Source organism: Scyliorhinus canicula, chromosome 10 (assembly GCF_902713615.1).
Source record: "Scyliorhinus canicula chromosome 10, sScyCan1.1, whole genome shotgun sequence".
NCBI lineage: Eukaryota > Metazoa > Chordata > Chondrichthyes > Carcharhiniformes > Scyliorhinidae > Scyliorhinus > Scyliorhinus canicula.
The window spans coordinates 1,663,558-1,684,160 of record NC_052155.1 but is presented as its reverse complement, the minus strand read 5'-3'; the positions used below and the strand labels follow the sequence as shown (position 1 = coordinate 1,684,160).

At 50.2% G+C, this 20,603-nt stretch overlaps 1 protein-coding gene across 2 annotated transcripts in view; it reads left to right on the top strand.

Annotated features, from left to right (window-relative positions):
- Positions 1-20,603, top strand: part of LOC119972178 (arf-GAP with GTPase, ANK repeat and PH domain-containing protein 3-like) — a 965,193-nt gene that overhangs the window by 389,584 nt on the left and 555,006 nt on the right. For both annotated transcript variants that reach the window (XM_038808502.1, XM_038808500.1), the window contains exon 2: positions 13,571-13,629. In XM_038808502.1, coding sequence (XP_038664430.1) covers positions 13,571-13,629 — 59 coding nt within the window. The remainder of the gene's footprint in view (positions 1-13,570; positions 13,630-20,603) is intronic.

Genomic DNA, 20,603 nt, shown 5'->3' with positions numbered 1-20,603 from the left:
GGGAATTTTAACCCAGCGATAGTGAAGGAACAGTGATATATTTCCAAACCAGGATAGTGTGCGGCTTGCAGAGGAACATGCGGTGATGTTCCCAGGCATCTGTTGCCCTTGTCCCTCTGGAAGAGATCCTGGGTTTGGAAGGTACTGCGTAAGGAGCCTTGGTGAGTTCCTGCAGTGCATCTTGTAGATGGTGCCCACTCTGTGCTGGTGGCAGATGAAGTGTATTTAGTGTGTATCGGTTTTAACAAGACTTGCGGCAAGGTACTATATGGCAGAATGATCAGTAAGTTAAAGGTTCATGTGATTCAAGGAAATGAGACTACTTTTATCCAAAATTGGCTCAGTGTCAGGAAGGGTTAACCCAGTAATCCCACCTAGCCATTTGGACACTGAGGGCCAATTAATCATGGTCAGCCTACCTAACCTGCACAGCTTTGGCCTATGGGAGGAAACCGGAGCACCCGGAGGAAACCCGCGCGAACACGGGGAGAAAGTGCAAACTCCACACAGACAGTGACCCAGCGGGGAATTGAACCTGGGACCCTGGAGCTGTGAGGCAGCAGTGCAGTTCAGCACCTGGAAAAACTAAAGTGGGCTGTGCGCTACAGTGAGATGTATTATTTTAGAAGACTTGTTACTACATTTGCAGCAAGGTAGGATTTATCCTCAAGATCCTATTTTCTCTTTCCCAACTTCCTAAGTCCTTTGCATATTTGCTCCCTCCCGAAAGCATTGATCATTGCTAAAGATACTGTCCTGTCACAGGAGCCCTGTTATTTCACCCAATCAACCATTTCTTATGTGCAAGATGCACATAAATTTGATGAAGATGGAGCTGAGCCCAGTCCTACTCTCATTTAAAAGGTTCACTGGGCAGCAATCAGGAGTGAGAATTCTTGTTGAGTTCCTTCTCTGGCATGTGAAGAAAGACTGGATTGACTGGGCTTGTACTCGCTGGAATTTAGAAGACTGAGAGGGGATCTCAGAGAAACATGTAAAATCCTGATGGGACTGGACAGGCTGGATGTGGGAAGAACGTTCCTAATGTTGGGGACGTCCAGAACTCGGGGTCACAGCCTAAGAATAAAGGGTCAGCCATTCAGGACTGAGATGAGGAAGAACTTTGTCTCTCAGAGTTGTGAACTTGTGGAATTCTCTACCACAGAAAGCTGTTGGGGCCAGTTTGTTGGATATATTCAAGAGGGAGCTGGACCTGCGGCTAATGGGATCAATATCGGGAGAAAGCGGGAGTGGGATAACGAATTTGCATGATAAGCCATCATCCTATTGAATGGTGGCGCAGGCTCAAAGGGCAGAATGGCCTCCTGCACCTATTCTCTATGTTTCTCTGTTTCTAGCTCAGAAATGCAGAATCGAACAGTGGCATCTGTTCTGCAGACAGCTGCTTCAGGTAGATAACTAAGCACAGTATTGGAAACATTTCCTGAGCGACGTGTTTGTTGTGATTGGAAGCATGTTTCCACTGCGTGTCCATAAGGTCTGCTCCTAAAATTATAAAATAAAATAACAGCTAAACAAATGTTCACTTTTTTGTTTAGAAAAGCTGAGTCTCTTGCTGGTTTTAGTAGTTATGGAAGAGTCCGGAAAGGAGAGTCAAAAAATGGTATATTTCGAAAAGAAAAGTATTCACAAGTAACAGTCAGAATCCCAGTCGGGATTTTTCTCCAGCTCAGCTCCTACCTGGGCCGACCTTTAAGACAATGAATTAATGAACTTGCTGATAGACCTCCGCCTCTCCGTGGGGGCTTGTACCCTGCGTGTGGGGGGGGGGGGGGGGGGGGGGGGCTACCCCGTGAGGCTCACGGGGAGATTAAATGGTTCGTCCCCTAGGCTCCCATAGGGGTATAACACTGGTAAAGATCAATGAACTATAGTTAAAGGGGAATGATTAGAAAGTTTGTGGATAGAGATAGTTGTATTTTTGATGGTAAAGGAGAAAACTGTAGCCTGCAGGAAGATTTCAGTGAACTGGTCAGGTGGGCAGAGAAGTAATTGATGAAATCTAATCTGGAGAAGTGTTAGGTAATGTATTTGGGGAGAGCTAACGAGGCAAGGGAATGGACAATAACTGTTGAACACTGAAAGGTAGTGGTGGTTGGGTTGCCAATCAGATTCTGGATGGTGTTGAGCTTCTTGAGTGTTGTTGGAGCTGCACTCATCCAGGCAAGTGGGGACTATTCCATCACACTCCTGACTTGTGCCTTGTAGATGGTGGACAGGCTTTGGGGAGTCAGGACACGAGTTATCTCTTCGGAGTCTCAGCCTTTGACCTCCTCTGGTAGCCACAGTATTTATAAGGCTGGTTCCAGTTCAGCTTCTGGTCAATGGTGACATTTACATTTTACAATCCCCAGGGTGTTGATAGTGGGGAATTTAGCATAGAGCATAGAACAGTACAGCACAGAACAGGCCCTACGGCCCTCAATGTTGTGCCGAGCATTGTCCAAAACCAAGATCAAGCTATCCCACTCCCTGTCACTCTGGTGTGCTCCATGTGCCTATCCAAGAACCGCTTGAAAGTTCTTAAAGTGTCCGACTCCACTATCACAACAGGCAGTCCATTCCACACCCTAACCACTCTCTGAGTAAAGAACCTACCTTGGATATCCCTCCTATATCTCCCACTCTGAACCTTATAGTTATGCCCCCTTGTAACAGCTACATCCACCCAAGGAAATAGTCTCTGAACATCCACTCTATCTATCCCCCTCATCATCTTATAAACCTCTATTAAGTCGCATCTCATCCTCCTCCGCTCCAAAGAGAAAAGCCCTAGCTCCCTCAACCTTTCCTCATAAGACCTATCCTGCAAACCAGGCAGCATCCTGGTAAATCTCCTTTGCACCCTTTCCAATGCTTCCACATCCTTCCTATAATGAGGTGACCAGAACTGCACACAATACCCCAAATGTGGTCTCACCAGGGTCATGTACAGTTGCAGCATAACCCCACGGCTCTTAAACTCAAGCTCCCTGTTAATAAACGCTAACACACTATAGGCCTTCTTCACGGCTCTATCCACTTGAGTGGCAACCTTCAGAGATCTGTGGACATGAACCCCAAGATCTCTCTGTTCCTCCACATTCCTCAGAACCCTGCCGTTGACCCTGTAATCCGCATTCAAATTTTTCCTACCAAAATGAATCACCTTATCAGGGTTAAACTCCATCTGCCATTTTTCGGCCCAGCTCTGCATCCTATCAATGTCTCTTTGCAGCCTACAACAGCCCTCCACCTCATCCACTACTCCACCAATCTTGGTGTCATCAGCAAGTTTACTGACCCACCCTTCAGCCCCCTCCTCCAAGTCATTGATAAAAATCACAAATAGCAGAGGACCCAGCACTGATCCCTGTGGTACACCGCTGGTAACTGGTCTCCAGTCTGAAAATTTTCCATCCACCACCACCCTCTGTCTTCTATGTGTTAGCCAGTTACTTATCCAATTGGCCAAATTTCCCTCTATCCCACCCCTCCTTACTTTCTTAATGAGCCGACCATGGGGAACCTTATCAATGGTGAAGGTTTGGTCCCTTATCCAAGGAAAGACATCCTGGCATCGGAGGCAGCCGAGAGAGAATTCACTCGGTTGATCCCAGGTATGGATGTATTTTCTTATGAGGAGAGCTGGGCGGCACGGTAGCGCAGTGGTTAGCACTGTTGCTTCACAGCGCAAGAAACCTGGGTTTGATTCCCAGCTTGGGTCACTGTCTGTGCGGAGTCTGCACGTTCTCCCCGTGTCTGCGTGGGTTTCCTCCGGATGCTCCGGTTTCCTCCCACTAGTCCAGAAAGACTGATTTGATTTTGATTTGATTTGATTTATTGTCACATGTACCGAAGTACAGTGAAAAGTATTTTTCTGCGGCCGAGGGAATGTACACAGTAAGTACATATTAGACAAAAGAATAATCATCAGCGTACATTGACAAATGGTGTATTGACATACAGTGCAGAACAAGGGGCCAAACAAAGCAAATACATGAGCAAGAGCAGCATAGGGCGCCGTGAATAGTGTTCTTACAGGGAACAGATCAGTCCGAGGGAGAGTTATTGAGGAGTTTAGTAGCTGTGGGGAAGAGGCTGTTCCTATGTCTGGATGTGCGGGTCTTCAGACTTCTGTATCTTTGTGCTTGTTCGGTAATTTGGACATTCTGAATCCTCCCTCTGTACCTGAACAGGTGTCGGAATGTGGCGACTGGGGGATTTTCAAAGTAACGTCATTGCAGTGTTAATGTCAGCCTACATGTGACACTAATAAAGATTATTATTGTTATTTTATATTATTATTATTGGGTAGATTGGGCCTGTATTCAGCGGCGTTTAGAAGAATGAGAGGCAACCTTATTGAGACATAGAGGATGCTCAGACAGCTTGACAGGGTCGATGTTGAGAGATTGTTTCTTCTTGTGGGAGAGTCTAGGAGCAGAGCTCAGAATCTCAGAGTGAGGGGGTCACCCATTTAAAACAGAGATAAGGAGGAATTTAATCTCTCAGAGGGGAGGTGAATCTATGGAATTCTTTACCGCAGAGAGCTGGAGAGGCTGGGTCGTTAAGTATGTTCAAGGCTGAGATACACAGATTTTTTATAATAATAATCTTTTATAATAACCTTTTATAATAATCTTTGCTTTTTGTCAAAAGTAGGCTTACATTAACACTGCAATGAAGTTACTGTGAAAAGCCCCTAGTCGCCACATTCCGGCACCTGTTCGGGTACACTGAGGGAGAATTCAGAAAGTCCAATTCACCTAACAAGCACGTCTTTCGGGAATCAGTCAGGAGGTCAAAACTTATCGGATAAGGTGGAAAAGTGGAATTGAGGATTAACGTATCAGATCAGTCATGATCCAAATGAAATGAAATGAAAATCGCTTATTGTCTCGAGTAGGCTTCAATGAAGTTACTGTGAAAAGCCCCTGGTCGCCACATTCCGGTTCCTGTCCGGGGAGGCTGGTACGGGAATCGAACCGTGCTGCTGGCCTGCTTGGTCTGCTTTAAAAGCCAGCGATTTAGCCGAGTGAGCTAAACCAGCCCCTAGCTAAACAATGGTGGAGCAGACTCGATGGGCTGAATGGCCGACGTCTCATGGTCTAATGGCAATGCTGTTAAGGAAAAAAGGGCAACAGTTAGATTACTTCTCGTTGGGATGGATATTGCCTGGCTCTTGTGTGGTGCGAATGTTACTTACCATTTATCAGCCAATCGTGAAAGTTGTCCAAGCCAGAATGATGTTGATGTCTGGATGCATCCAGGGATAACTGTGGAGTTAGGAACAGGACTGAATACTTCAATCATTAGTGGACCATCTCCACTTCTGACCTTTGAATAGAGGGAATATAATTGATGAAGCAGCTGAAGATGGTTGGGCATAGGAGATTACCCTGAGGAACTTCTGTAGCAGTCTTGGAACTGGGATGATGACTCCCAACAACCATCTTCCTTTGTATTTGAGAAGCGATGTTGAGGGTTGGAATTATGGGAAGTGTCCCTGATAAAGTGAATGCCTGAGGCAGCCCAGATACAGAGATTGTTGTGGGTGTCCCTGTGACCTGCTGGGTGAATGCACCATTCAGTTAGCACCTAATGAAACAAAGTAGGACGCAGCAAGTTCAAATCCAATCCATGGTTCTTTAATTGATCTTGGCTGAGATGATTGGGTTACCACAGTTTCCCTCTGGATCCCTGGGCTGGGTGTACCTACTCTGTATTGCTGCCATTTTTCCTTCTCTCTCTTTTCTTTTTATTCCCTCCATTTCTCTTCTTTGCTCCATCCAGTCATTTGCCCAAGCAACTGTTTTTCAGAAGTCACCTAATGGTGCACATTGGGGCGCCAGTTTGCTCAGATGGTTCGATGGCTGGTTGAATTCATGTATCGACAGAGATTATTCATGAAGTCCCTGCCTTCTTATCCTTCCCCTCTCCTGAGGTACGGTGTGGTGAGCCTCAGATTAAATCACACCAGTCAGCTCTCTCTCTCAAAGGGGAGAACAGCCTTTGGTCACCTTGGACTGTGGCAACATTTACATTTTACACGGTGCACATGGCAGTGTCTGTGGATGTTGATGTTCAGGAATTAGTAACAAAATAAACGTTGAATTGGAGCTAACTTGGGCGTGAGCTGATATTTTGTAGGGAGGCAGGAATGGAAAGAGGGGATCAAGGGAATATTTTCTGATTGGTGGGATCTGTACTGCCTCAACTTTTCACCATATTTCTTATTGGTTTGGATGAAGGAACAGGGAGTTGTATATACAAGTTTGCAGAATACATTGGGTGGAGTTTACCGGCTGTTCACACCGGTGGGAGATTCATTTGCATTCAACGGGAAAAACAAAGGCAGGACCAGAGGATCCCGCTGGCGGGCCGGTCCCTACCGCCGGAAAACAGGATCAGAAATTGTCTCGCTGTAAGAAGACAGAGGGTGGTGGTTGATGGGAAATGTTCAGACTGGTGTCCAGTTACTAGTGGTGTACCACAAGGATCTGTTTTGGGGCCACTGCTGTTTGTCATTTTTATAAATGACCTGGAGGAGGGCGTAGAAGGATGGGTGAGTAAATTTGCAGACGACACTAAAGTCGGTGGAGTTGTAGACAGTGCGGAAGGATGTTGCAGGTTACAGAGGGACATAGATAAGCTGCAGAGCTGGGCTGAGAGGTGACAAATGGAGTTTAATGCAGAAAAGTGTGAGGTGATTCATTTTGGAAGGAGTAACAGGAAGACAGAGCATTGGGCTAATGGTAAGATTCTTGGTAATGTGGATGAGCAGAGAGATCTCGGTGTCCATGTATATAGATCCCTGAAAGTTGCCACCCAGGTTGATAGGGTTGTTAAGAAGGCGTACGATGTGTTAGCTTTTATTGGTAGAGGGATTGCGTTTCGGAGCCATGAGGTCATGTTGCAGCTGTACAAAACTCTGGTGTGGCCGCAGTTGGAGTATTGCGTGCAGTTCTGGTTGCCGCGTTATGGGAAGGATGTGGAAGCTTTGGAAAGGGTACAGAGGAGATTGACCAGGATGTTACCAGGTATGGAGGGAAGAGCTTATGAGGGAAGGCTGAGGGACGTGAGGCTGTTTTCATCAGAGAGAAGAAGATTAAGAGGGGACTTAATTGAGGCATACAAGATGATCAGAGGATTAGATAGGGTGGACAGTGAGAGCCTTTTTCCACGGATGGTGATGGCTAGCACGAGGGGGCATAGCTTTAAATTGGGAGGAGATAGATATAGGACAGATGTCAGAGGTATGTTCTTTACTCAGAGAGTAGTAAGGGCGTGGAATGCCTTGCCTGCAACAGTACTCACCAACATAAGGGATAATATTGTGGAGGAGAATGCTGAGACCCAGGCTATTAGAATAGATGGCATTGAGGTGCGTAGGGAAGAAGTGTTGGCAATTCTGGACAAGGTGAAAATAGATAAGTCCCCGGGGCCGGATGGGATTTATCCTAGGATTCTCTGGGAAGCCAGGGAAGAGATTGCTGAGCCTTTGGCTTTGATTTTTAGGTCATCATTGGCTACAGGAATAGTGCCAGAGGACTGGAGGATAGCAAATGTGGTCCCTTTGTTCAAGAAGGGGAGTAGAGATAACCCCGGTAACTATAGGCCGGTGAGCCTAACGTCTGTGGTGGGTAAAGTCTTGGAGAGGATTATAAAAGATACGATTTATAATCATCTAGATAGGAATAATATGATTAGGGATAGTCAGCATGGTTTTGTGAAGGGTAGGTCATGCCTCACAAACCTTATTGAGTTCTTTGAGAAGGTGACTGAACAGGTAGACGAGGGTAGAGCAGTTGATGTGGTGTATATGGATTTCAGTAAAGCGTTTGATAAGGTTCCCCACGGTCGGCTATTGCAGAAAATACGGAGGCTGGGGATTGAGGGTGATTTAGAGATGTGGATCAGAAATTGGCTAGTTGAAAGAAGACAGAGAGTGGTAGTTGATGGGAAATGTTCAGAATGGAGTTCAGTTACGAGTGGCGTACCACAAGGATCTGTTCTGGGGCCGTTGCTGTTTGTCATTTTTATAAATGACCTAGAGGAGGGCGCAGAAGGATGGGTGAGTAAATTTGCAGACGACACTAAAGTCGGTGGAGTTGTAGACAGTGCGGAAGGATGTTGCAGGTTACAGAGGGACATAGATAAGCTGCAGAGCTGGGCTGAGAGGTGGCAAATGGAGTTTAATGTGGAGAAGTGTGAGGTGATTCACTTTGGAAAGAATAACAGGAATGCGGAATATTTGGCTAATGGTAAAATTCTTGGTAGTGTGGATGAGCAGAGGGATCTCGGTGTCCATGTACATAGATCCCTGAAAGTTGCCACCCAGGTTGATAGGGTTGTGAAGAAGGCCTATGGTGTGTTGGCCTTTATTGGTAGAGGGATTGAGTTCCGGAGCCATGAGGTCATGATGCAGCTGTACCAAACTCTGGTACGGCCGCATTTGGAGTATTGCGTACAGTTCTGGTCGCCTCATTATAGGAAGGACGTGGAAGCTTTGGAACGGGTGCAGAGGAGATTTACCAGGATGTTGCCTGGTATGGAGGGAAAATCTTATGAGGAAAGGCTGATGGACTTGAGGTTGTTTTCGTTAGAGAGAAGAAGGTTAAGAGGTGACTTAATAGAGGCATACAAAATGATCAGAGGGTTAGATAGGGTGGACAGCGAGAGCCTTCTCCCGCGGATGGAGGTGGCTAGCACGAGGGGACATAGCCTTAAATTGAGGGGTAATAGATATAGGACAGAGGTCAGAGGTGGGTTTTTTACGCAAAGAGTGGTGAGGCCGTGGAATGCCCTACCTGCAACAGTAGTGAACTCGCCAACATTGAGGGCATTTAAAAATTTATTGGATAAGCATATGGATGATAAGGGCATAGTGTAGGTTAGATGGCCTTTAGTTTTTTTTTTCATGTCGGTGCAACATCGAGGGCCGAAGGGCCTGTACTGCGCTGTATCGTTCTATGTTCTATGTTCTATTTAAATGGTCATTGGATAAACATATGGATGATAAGGGAATAGTGTAGATGGGCTTTAGAGGGGTTTCACAGGTCGGCCCAACATCGAGGGCCGAACGGCCTGTACTGCGCTGTAATGTTCTATGCTTTAATATTGTACACAGCTCCAGTTAGCTCCCTTCTGTAGTAACCACAGAATCACTCTCAGGAAGGATATATTGGCGTGAGAGGGGAGTGCAGATGTACAAAAATACAGTATAATTTAACATTTAAATTCTATTCTGAAGCCAGGACCATAAACTTGCTTTGTATTCTCTTGATTTTAAAAGGCTGATTGATGATCTAAGCAAGGCATTTAAAATAATGGGATTCAATCGGTCGATGCTGAGAATTTAGAGCGGTTGGTTAGCTCACTTGGATAGGTGCATGGTTCGCGATGCGGACCGAGTTGCACAGTGCGGTTCAATCCCCGTACCAGCATCGCCATGGGGACCGAGTCCAACAGCGCGGTTCAATCCCCGTACCAGCATCGCCATGGGGACCGAGTCGCACAGCGCGGTTCAATCCCCGTACCAGCATCGCCATGGGGACCGAGTCCAACAGCGCGGTTCAATCCCCGTACCAGCATCGCCATTCGGACCGAGGGCAACAGCGCGGTTCAATCCCCGTACCAGCATCGCCATGGGGACCGAGTCGCACAGCGCGGTTCAATCCCCGTACCAGCATCGCCATGGGGACCGAGTCCAACAGCACGGTTCCCCCGTACCAGCATCGCCATGGGGACCGAGTCCAACAGCGCGGTTCAATCCCCGTACCAACATCGCCATGGGGACCGAGGGCAACAGCGCGGTTCAATCCCCGTACCAACATCGCCATGGGGACCGAGGGCAACAGCGCGGTTCAATCCCCGTACCAACATCGCCATGGGGACCGAGGGCAACAGCGCGGTTCAATCCCCGTACCAGCATCGCCATGGGGACCGAGTCGCACAGCGCGGTTCAATCCCCGTACCAGCATCGCCATGGCGACCGAGTCCAACAGCGCGGTTCAATCCCCGTACCAGCATCGCCATGGGGACCGGGGCCAACAGCGCGGTTCAATCCCCGTACCAGCATCGCCATGGGGACCGAGTCGCAAGCGCGGTTCAGTCCCCGTACCAGCATCGCCATGGGGGCCGAGGGCAACAGCGCGGTTCAATCCCCGTACCAACATCGCCATGGGGACCGGGGCCAACAGCGTGGTTCAATCCCTGTACCAGCATCGCCATGGGGACCGAGTCGCACAGCGCGGTTCAATCACCGTACCAGCATCGCCATGGGGACCGAGTCGCACAGCGCGGTTCAATCCCCGTACCAGCATCGCCATGGGGACCGAGGGCAACAGCGCGGTTCAATCCCCGTACCAGCATCGCCATGGGGACCGAGGGCAACAGCGCGGTTCAATCCCCGTACCAGCATCGCCGTGGGGACCGAGTCGCACAGCGCGGTTCAATCCCCGTACCAGCATCGCCATGGGGACCGAGTCCAACAGCGCGGTTCAATCCCCGTACCAGCATCGCCATGCCGACCTAGTCCAACAGCGCGGTTCAATCCCCGTACCAGCATCGCCATGGGGACCGAGGGCAACAGCGCGGTTCAATCCCCGTACCAGCATCGCCATGGGGACCGGGGCCAACAGCGCGGTTCAATCCCCGTACCAGCATCGCCATGGGGACCGAGGGCAACAGCGCGGTTCAATCCCCGTACCAGCATCGCCATAGGGACCGAGGGCAACAGCGCGGTTCAATCCCCGTACCAGCATCGCCATAGGGACCGAGGGCAACAACGCGGTTCAATCCCCGTACCAGCATCGCCATGGGGACCGAGTCCAACAGCGCGGTTCCCCCGTACCAGCATCGCCATGGGGACCGGGGCCAACAGCGCGGTTCAATCCCCGTACCAGCATCGCCATGGCGACCGAGGGCAACAGCGCGGTTCAATCCCCGTACCAGCATCGCCATGGGAACCGAGGCCAACAGCGCGGTTCAATCCCCGTACCAGCATCGCCATGGGGACCGGGGCCAACAGCGCGGTTCAATCCCCGTACCAGCATCGCCATGGGAACCGAGGCCAACAGCGCGGTTCAATCCCCGTACCAGCATCGCCATGGGGACCGGGGCCAACAACGCGGTTCAATCCCCGTACCAGCATCGCCATGCCGACCGAGTCCAACAGCGCGGTTCAATCCCCGTACCAGCATCGTCATGGGGACCGGGGCCAACAGCGCGGTTCAATCCCCGGACCAGCATCGCCATGGGGACCGAGTCCAACAGCGCGGTTCCCCCGTACCAGCATCGCCATGGGGACCGAGGGCAACAGCACGGTTCTATCCCCGTACCAGCATCGCCATGGCGACCGAGTCGCACAGCGCGGTTCAATCCCCGTACCAGCATCGCCATGGGGAGCGATGGCAACAGCGCGGTTCAATCCCCGTACCAGCATCGCCATGGGGACCGAGGGCAACAGCGCGGTTCAATCCCCGTACCAGCATCGCCATGGGGACCGAGTCCAACAGCGCGGTTCAATCCCCGTACCAGCATCGCCATGGGGACCGAGGGCAACAGCGCGGTTCAATCCCCGTACCAACATCGCCATGGGGACCGAGTCCAACAGCGCGGTTCAATCCCCGTACCAGCATCGCCATGGGGACCGGGGCCAACAGCGCGGTTCAATCCCCGTACCAGCATCGCCATGGGGACCGAGGGCAACAGCACGGTTCCCCCGTACCAGCATCGCCATGGGGACCGGGGCCAACAGCGCGGTTCAATCCCCGGACCAGCATCGCCATTCGGACCGAGGGCAACAGCGCGGTTCAATCCCCGTACCAGCATCGCCATGGGGACCGAGTCGCACAGCGCGGTTCAATCCCCGTACCAGCATCGCCATGGGGACCGAGTCCAACAGCGCGGTTCAATCCCCGTACCAGCATCGCCATGGGGACCGAGTCCAACAGCGCGGTTCCCCCGTACCAGCATCGCCATGGGGACCGAGTCCAACAGCGCGGTTCAGTCCCCGTACCAGCATCGCCATGGGGACCGAGTCGCACAGCGCGGTTCAATCCCCGTACCAGCATCGCCATGGGGACAGAGTCGCACAGCGCGGTTCAATCCCCGTACCAGCATCGCCATGGGGACCGAGGGCAACAGCGCGGTTCCCCCGTACCAGCATCGCCATGGGGACCGAGTCCAACAGCGCGGTTCAATCCCCGTACCAGCATCGCCATGGGGACCGAGTCCAACAGCGCGGTTCAATCCCCGTACCAGCATCGCCATTCGGACCGAGGGCAACAGCGCGGTTCCCCCGTACCAGCATCGCCATGGGGACCGAGGGCAACAGCGCGGTTCCCCCGTACCAGCATCGCCATGCCGACCGAGTCCAACAGCGCGGTTCAATCCCCGTACCAGCATCGCCATGGCGACCGAGTCCAACAGCGCGGTTCAATCGCCGTACCAGCAGAGGTTATTCATGAAGGCTCCGCCTTCTCAACTTTGCCCCTTGCCTGAGGAATGGTGACTCTCAGGTTAAACCCCCACCATCGGCCCTGAAAGGGGAAAGCAGCCTCCGGGCCTCTGGGACTGTGGCGACATTTACATCTTTTACCAAGAATTTCTTTCCTATTTTTTATTCTTTCACACGATGTGGGCGTTGCTGGCTAGGCAAGCATTTTTATCCTTTTTATCCTTGAGTGGTGAGCTGCCTTCTTGAACTGCAGCAGTCCATGTGGTGTAGATACATCCACGGTGAAGGGAGGCAGGTTCAGGATTTTCACCCAGCGACAGTGACGGAATGGCAATATGTTTCCAAGTCAGGGTGGTTAACTTGCAGGCGGTGGTGTTCCTGTGCATCTGTTGCCTTTGTTCTTCTAGGTAGCAGAAGTAATGGGTTTAGAAGGTGTTGTCGAAGTGGGTTCCGTGGGTGGGTTTCTACAGTGCATCTTGTATATGGTATACATTGCTGTCAGTGGTACAGGGAGTGGATATTGATAGTGATGGTTGGTTTGCCAACCAAGCAGGGCTGCGTTGTCCTAGAGGGTGATGTGCTTCTTGAGCGTTGCTTTGGGGAGTGAGGAGGTGAGTTACTCTTGCAGGATTCCTAGCCTCTGACCGGCTCTTGATGCCACAGTATTGATATGTGGTCCAGGCTGGTTTCTGGTGGAGAGAGTCCAGTTTAAAGGCAAGTCTTCAAATTGGAAGAAAGCTCTGCTTCAAACCTCTCATACTTTCCCGTGAATGTGGTCGGGCATTGCAGTCAGTTCGATCCTTCTGCACAGGGAGGCAGTGTTGGGATGCCGAGGGGCATTTACTGTCAACGGCAATACACAACCCAGATGTTGTTAAATAGAACAATGTGCCACTTGAAATGACTAATCCTCCACTGGCAGCTTGTGCCAGCCTTGGCTCAGTCCCATTACTGCAATGATGACACTTCACAAGTAACTTACAGACTGCCGCGTACTTTGGGATGCCCCAAGGATATGAAAGTTGCTAATTTTGAAGATTATTTCTTTGTTGTTTATCTGTGGGGAGAACCTGTCGCTAACCTGGTCTGTGGTGTTTGTTACAGACTCGTTTGTGAACAGTCAGGAGTGGACGCTGAGCCGGTCTGTCCCAGAACTGAAAGTGGTAAGTGATCTTCTCCTTTTGTCTTAGTCAAAAATAGTACTTCTCCATGTTGAACACCAATTGAAAGAAGCACTGAGCGTAGCAAGGGCACAGAATATACTCTGGGTGGGGGATTTAATTGCCCCTTAGCAAGAGTGACTCGGCAGCACCACTATTGACCGAGCTGGCCGGGTCCTAAAGGACAATAGCTGCTGGACTGGGACTGCAGCAGGTGGTGAGGGAACCAACAGGAAGGAAAATCTTTGCACATTCCCCCGGTGTCTACTGGGGTCTCACCCCCCACAACCCAAAGATGTGCAGGGTAGGTGAATTGGCCACGCTAAATTGCCCCTTAATTGAAATTTTTTTTAAAAAGGGAAACCTACTTGACCTCATCCTCACAAATCTACCTGACGTAGATGGATGCATTTGACCTTGAGAGTATGGGTAAGGGTGGCCACTGCACAATCCTTGTGGAGACAAAGGTCCCGTCTTCACATTGAGGATATCCTCCATTGTGTTGTGTGGCACTACCACTGACCTAAATGGGATAGATTTTTTTTTTAACAAACAATTTTATTGAGGTATTTTAGGCATATAGAAAAAGTGACATTGTACAGTACAAACAAAAAGAAGTTAAGACACAAATTACAAAATAAACATAGTGCAAACCAGGGCTCTGTTCACTCAATATCCCCCTACTCTACTCTACCCTTGCCCCCCCTGCTGACGCTTACTCCTCTGCGAAGAAGTCAATAAATGGCTGCCACCTTTGGGCGGTCCCTAGTAGCGAACCTCTCAAGGCGAACTTGACTTTCTCCAGGCCATGAAAACTCGCCATGTCCGATAGCCATACCACAGCCCTCGGGGGCTTTGAGTCCCTCCATGCTAACAGTATTCGTCGCCAGGCTACCAGGGAAGCAAAGGCCAGAACGTCGGCCTTTCTCTCTTCCTGGTCTTCCGAAACCCCAAAGACTGCCACCTCCGGGCTCATTACCACCCCAGTTTTCAGTACCCGGGACATGACATCTGCGAATCCCTGCCAATACCCCGAGTTTAGGGCACGACCAGAACATGTGTACATGGTTAGCCGGCCCTCGAGCGCATCTAGCACACTTGTCCTCCAGCCCGAAGAATCTGCTCATCCGGGCCACCGTCATGTGGGCCCGGTGGACGACCTTAAACTGGATCAGGCTGAGCCTGGCGCATGTTGCGATCGTGTTTACTCTGCTCAGGGCTTCTGCCCAAATACCCTCCTCCAGCTCCACCCCGAGCTCCTCCTCCCACTTAAGCTTCAGGTCCTCGGTCTGCGTCTCCTCAGCTCTCATTAGCTCCTTGTAGACGTCTGAAACTCTACCCTCTCCCACCTCTCCCCTAGAAACTACCCTGTCCTGCCTCCCCTTCGGCGGGAGACGTGGGAAGGACGGCACCAGTCTGCGTACAAAATCCCTCAGCTGCAAGTACCTAAAGTCGTTCCCTCTCGCCAGCCCAAATTCTCTTCCAGCGCCCTCATGCTCAGAAAGCTCCCTTCCAGGAACAGATCCCCCATCCTCACAATCCCCGCCCTTCTCCACAGTCGATAACCCCCGTCCATGTTCCCCGGGGCAAATCGGTGGTTGCACAAATTTGAAGAGCCGCCACCATCGGGCTGGTGGAGTACCGTGCCAGCGAAAGTGGCAGAGGTGCCATGACCAGGGCTGCTAAGCTAGTGCCCCTGCACGAAGCAGCTTCCATCCGCTCCCGCGCCCACCATCCATTTCCTTATCATCGCTATGTTGGCCGCCCAGTAATAGTTGCTGAAGTTCAGCAACGCCAGCCCCCCTTCTCCTCTGCTCCGTTCAAGCATCGCCCTCTTCATCCGCGGGGACTTCCCTGACCATACAAATCCCAGAATAATTTTATTCAGCCTCTTAAAGAAGGACCGCGGGATAAAGAAATGAAATGAAAATCGCTTATTGTCATTAGTAGGCTTCAATGAAGTTATTTTGAAAAGCCCCTAGTCGCCACATTCCGCCGCCTGTCCGGGATGGGGAGACACTGAAAAACAAACAAGAACCGCGGGAGAATCGTCATCTTAACAGTCTGCACCCTCCCCGCCAATGACAGCGGGAGCGCATCCCACCTCCGGACCTCCTCCCTCACTCGTTCCACCAGTTGGGACAGGTTGAGCTTATGCAACTTGCCCTAGTCCCGTGCCACCTGAATCCCCAAATATCGGAAACTCTCCCCCACTAGCCTGAACGGCAACCCCTTCAGCCTACTCAATTCCCTCAGGGTTGCCATAATACCGTCCATCCCCACCATTGGGTCCAATACATATAACAGAAGATCATCCGTGTATAACGAGACTCTATGTTCCACTCCCCCCCAGACCAGCCCTTTCCAGCCCCTAGAAGCTCTCCGTGCAATTGCCAGCGGCTCTATGGCCAGCGGCTCTATGGCCAGTGCAAACAGCAGTGGGGAGAGAGGGCAGCCCTGTCTTGTCCCACGGTGCAGTCTAAAGTAGTCCGATATTGTCCTGTTCGTCTTACACTCGCCTCTGGGGCCTGATATAATAGCATAACCCAGTCGATGAACCCCGCCCCGAACCCGAACAGTCCCAGTACCTCCCACAGATAAACCCACACGACCCGATCGAAAGCCTTTTCAGCATCCATGGCTACCACTATCTCTGCCTCCCTACTCTCCGGGGGCATCATAATCACGTTGAGCAGCCTTCTTATGTTGGCCACCAGCTGCCTCCCCTTTACAAAGCCGGTTTGGTCCACCACAATTACATCCGGTACACAGTCCTCAATTCTGGTCGCCAAATTCTTGACCAGTAACTTGGCATCTACGTTGATCAAGGAGATCGGCCTGTATGACCCACAAGCCTCCGGGTCCTTATCCCGTTTCAGAATGAGCGAGATGGTGGCCTGTGACATCGTCGGGGGTAAACTCCCTCTGTCTCTTGCCTCGTTGAAGACCCTGACCAGCACTGGCCCCACTATCCCGGCAACTTTTTTGTAAAACTTTGGATACCCGTCCGACCCCGGGGCTTTACCCGACTGCATGACCTTCAGGCCCCCCAATACCTCTTCGATCCTGACCAGGGCCCTAAGTCCGTCCACCAACCCCCTCCCCACTCTTGGGAAGGTCAGTCCGTCCAGGAATCGCCTCATCCCCCCCGGTCCCCTGGGTGGTTCCGAAGTGTACAGCTTCCTATAAAAGTCCCTAAAATGGGATAGATTATGAAAAGTTCTAGCAACTCAAGACTGGGCATCCATGAGGCGCTGTGAGCCATCAGCAGCAGTAGAATTGTATTCAACCTCAATCTGTAACCTCAGGCCCGGCATATCCCCCACTCTACCATTACCACCAAGCCAGGGATCAACCCTGGTTCAATGAAGAGTGCAGAGAGCATGCCGATGCCCCTGAATTCTTCATGTGCGGGAAGTGTGTCCAGCTGCAGCTCCTGTTAGACCGCATGACGGCTCTGGAGCTGCGGATGGACTCACTTTGGAGCATCCGCGATGCTGAGGAGGTTGTGGATAGCACGTTCAGTGAGTTGGTCACACCGCAGATTAGGATTGGTGACGGAGACAGGGAATGGGTGACCAAAAGACAGAGAAAGAACAGGAAGGCAGTGCAGGTGTCCCCTGCGGTCATCTCCCTCCGAAACAGGTATACCGTTTTGGATACTGTTGGGGGAGATGACTCACCAGGGGAAGGCAGTAGTAGCCAGGCTCATGGCACCGTGGCTAGCTCTGCTGCACAGAAGGGTGGGAAAAAGACTGGCAGGGCTATAGTCATAGGGGATTCAATTGTAAGGGGAGTAGACAGGCGTTTCTGTGGTCGAAAACGAGACTCCTGAATGGTATGTTGCCTCCCGGGTGCTCGGGTCAGGGATGTCTCCGATCGGCTGCAGGACATACTGAAGAGGGAGGGTGAACAGCCAGTTGTCGTGGTGCATATAGGCACCAACGATATAGGTAAAACAAGGGATGAGGTCCTACAATCAGAATTTAGGGAGTTAGGAGATAAGTTAAAAAGTAGGACCTCAAAGGTAGTAATCTCAGGATTGCTACCAGTGCCACGGGACAGTCAGAGTAGAAATTCAAGAATAGTCAGAATGAATACGTGGCTTGAGAGATGGTGCAGGAGGGAGGGGTTCAGATTTTTGGGACATTGGAACCGGTTCTGGGGGCGGTGGGACCATTACAAACCGGATGGTCTACACCTGGGCAGGACTGGAACTAATGTCCTAGGGGGTGCTTTTGCTAACACTGTTGGGGAGGTTTCAAACTAATGTGGCAGGGGGTTGGGAACCAGATTAGGAAGTTAGAGGTCAGTAAAGAAGCAGCAACTAAAGCCAGTAAGGTACGAGACAATAAACTCAATGTGACTAAGGGGAAGAGTAGACAGGGAAGAGATGATGAATGCAAAGGTGGTCTGAGGTGCATTTGTTTTAATGCACTCAGGGTTTGGATCAGTACCTGGGAATATGATGCTATTGGTATTACTGAGACTTGGTTGAGGGAAGGGCAGGACTGGCAACTGAATATCCTAGGGTATAGATGCTTCAGGAGGGATAGAGAGGGAGGTAGAAGGGGTGGAGGAGTTGCATTACTCGTCAGAGATGATATCACAGCTGTGATTAAGGAGGGCACGATGGAGGATTCGAGCACTGAGGCAATATGGGTGGAGCTGAGAAATAGGAAGGGTGCAGTAACGTTGTTGGGACTTTACTACAAGCCTCCCAAAAGCGAGCATGAAGTAGAGGTACAAATATGCAGACAGATTATAGAAAAATGTTGGAGCAATAGGGTGGTTGTGATGGGAGATTTTAACTTCCCCAACACTGAATGGGATTCGTGTAGTGTTGGAGGCGTAGATGGAGCAGAGTTTGTAAGGAGCATCCAGGAGAGTTTTTTAGAGCAGTATGTAAATAGTCCAACTCGGGAAGGGGTCATACTGGACCTGGTATTGGGGAATGATCCCGGCCAGGTGGTTGATGTTTCAGTCGGTGATTACTTTGGGAATAGCGATCACAATTCCGTAAGTTTTAGAATACTCATGGACAAGGACGAGAGTGGTCCTAAAGGAAGAGTGCTAAATTGGGGAAAGGCAGAGTATAACAAAATTCGGCAGGAGCTAGGGAATGTGGATTGGGAGCAGCTGTTTAAGGGTAAATCCACATTTGAAATGTGGAAGTCTTTTAAGGAAAGGTTGATTAGAGTGCAGGACAGACATGTTCCTGTGAAAATGAAAGATAGAAATGGCAAGATTAGGGAACCATGGATGACGGGTGGAATTGTGAGACTAGCTAAAATGAAAAAGGAAGCATACATAGGATAGAGGCAACTCAAAACTGATGAAGCATTGGAGGAATATCGGGAAAGTAGGACGAATCTCAAACGCGCAATAAAGAGGGCTAAAAGGGGTCATGAAATATCTTTGGCTAACAGGGTTAAGGAAAATCCCAAAGCATTTTATTCGTATGTAAGGAGCAAGAGGGTAACTAGAGAAAGGATTGGCCCACTTAAAGACAAAAGAGGAAATTTATGCGTGGACTCAGAGGAAATGGGTGAGATTCTTAATGAGTACTTTGCATCGGTATTCACAAAGGAGAGGGACAGGACGGATGTTGAGGCTAGGGATGGATGTTTAAATACTCTCGGTCAAGTTGTCATACAGAAGGGGGAAGTTTTGGGTATTCTAAAAGGCTTTAAGGTGGACAAGTCCCCAGGACCGGATGGGATCTATCCCAGGTTACTGAGGGAAGCGAGGGTCGAAATAGCTGGGGCCTTAACAGATATCTTTGCAGCATCCTTGAGCACGGGTGAGGTCCTGGAGGACTGGAGAATTGCTAATGTTGTCCCTTTGTTTAAGAAGGGTAGCAGGGATAATCCAGGTAATTATAGACCTGTGAGCTTGACGTCAGTGGTAGGCAAACTGTTGGAGAAGATACTGAGGGATAAGATCTATTCACATTTGGAAGAAAATAGACTTATCAGTGATAGGCAGCATGGTTTCGTGCAGGGAAGGTCATGTCTTACAAAGCTAATAGAATTCTTTGAAGAAGTGACAAAGTTAATTGATGAGGGAAGGGCTGTAGATGTCGTATACATGGACTTTAGTAAGGCGTTTGATAAGGTTTCCCATGGCAGGTTGATGGAAAAAGTGAAGTCGTATGGGGTTCAGGGTGTACTAGCTAGATGGATAAAGAACTGGCTGGGCAACAGGAGACAGAGAGTAGTGGTGGAAGGGAGTGTCTCAAAATGGAGAAGGGTGACTAGTAGTGTTCCACAGGGATCCGTGCTCGGACCATTGTTGTTTGTGATCTACATAAATGACCTGGAGGAAGGTATAGGTGGTCTGATTAGCAAGTTTGCAGATGATACTAAGATTGGTGGAGTTACAGATAGTGAGGAGGACTGTCAGAGAATACAACAAAATATAGATAGATTGGAGAGTTGGGCAGAGAAATGGCAGATGGAGTTCAATCCAGGCAAATGCGAGGGGATGCATTTTGGAAGATCAAATTCAAGAGCGGACTATATGGTCAATGGAAGGGTCGTGGGGAAAATTGATGTGCAGAGAGATCTGGGAGTTCAGGTCCATTGTACCCTGAAGGTGGCAACGCAGGCTGATAGAGTGGTCAAGAAGGCATACAGCATGCTTGCTTTCATCGTATTCTGACTCGTCGTTATTCGAGATCCGGCCCACTATGGTCGTATCGTCAGCAAACTTGTAGATGGAGTTGGAACCAAATTTTGCCGCACAGTCGTGTGTGTACAGGGAGTAGAGTAGGGGGCTAAGTACGCAGCACTGCGGGGCCCCGGTATTGAGGACTATTGTGGAGGAGGTGTTGGTGTTCATTCTTGCTGATTGTGGTCTGTTGGTCAGAAAATCGAGGATCCAGTTGCAGAGTGGAGAGCCAAGTCCTAGGTTTTGGAGCTTTGATATGAGCTTGGCTGGGATTATGGTATTGAAGGCGGAGCTGTAGTCAATAA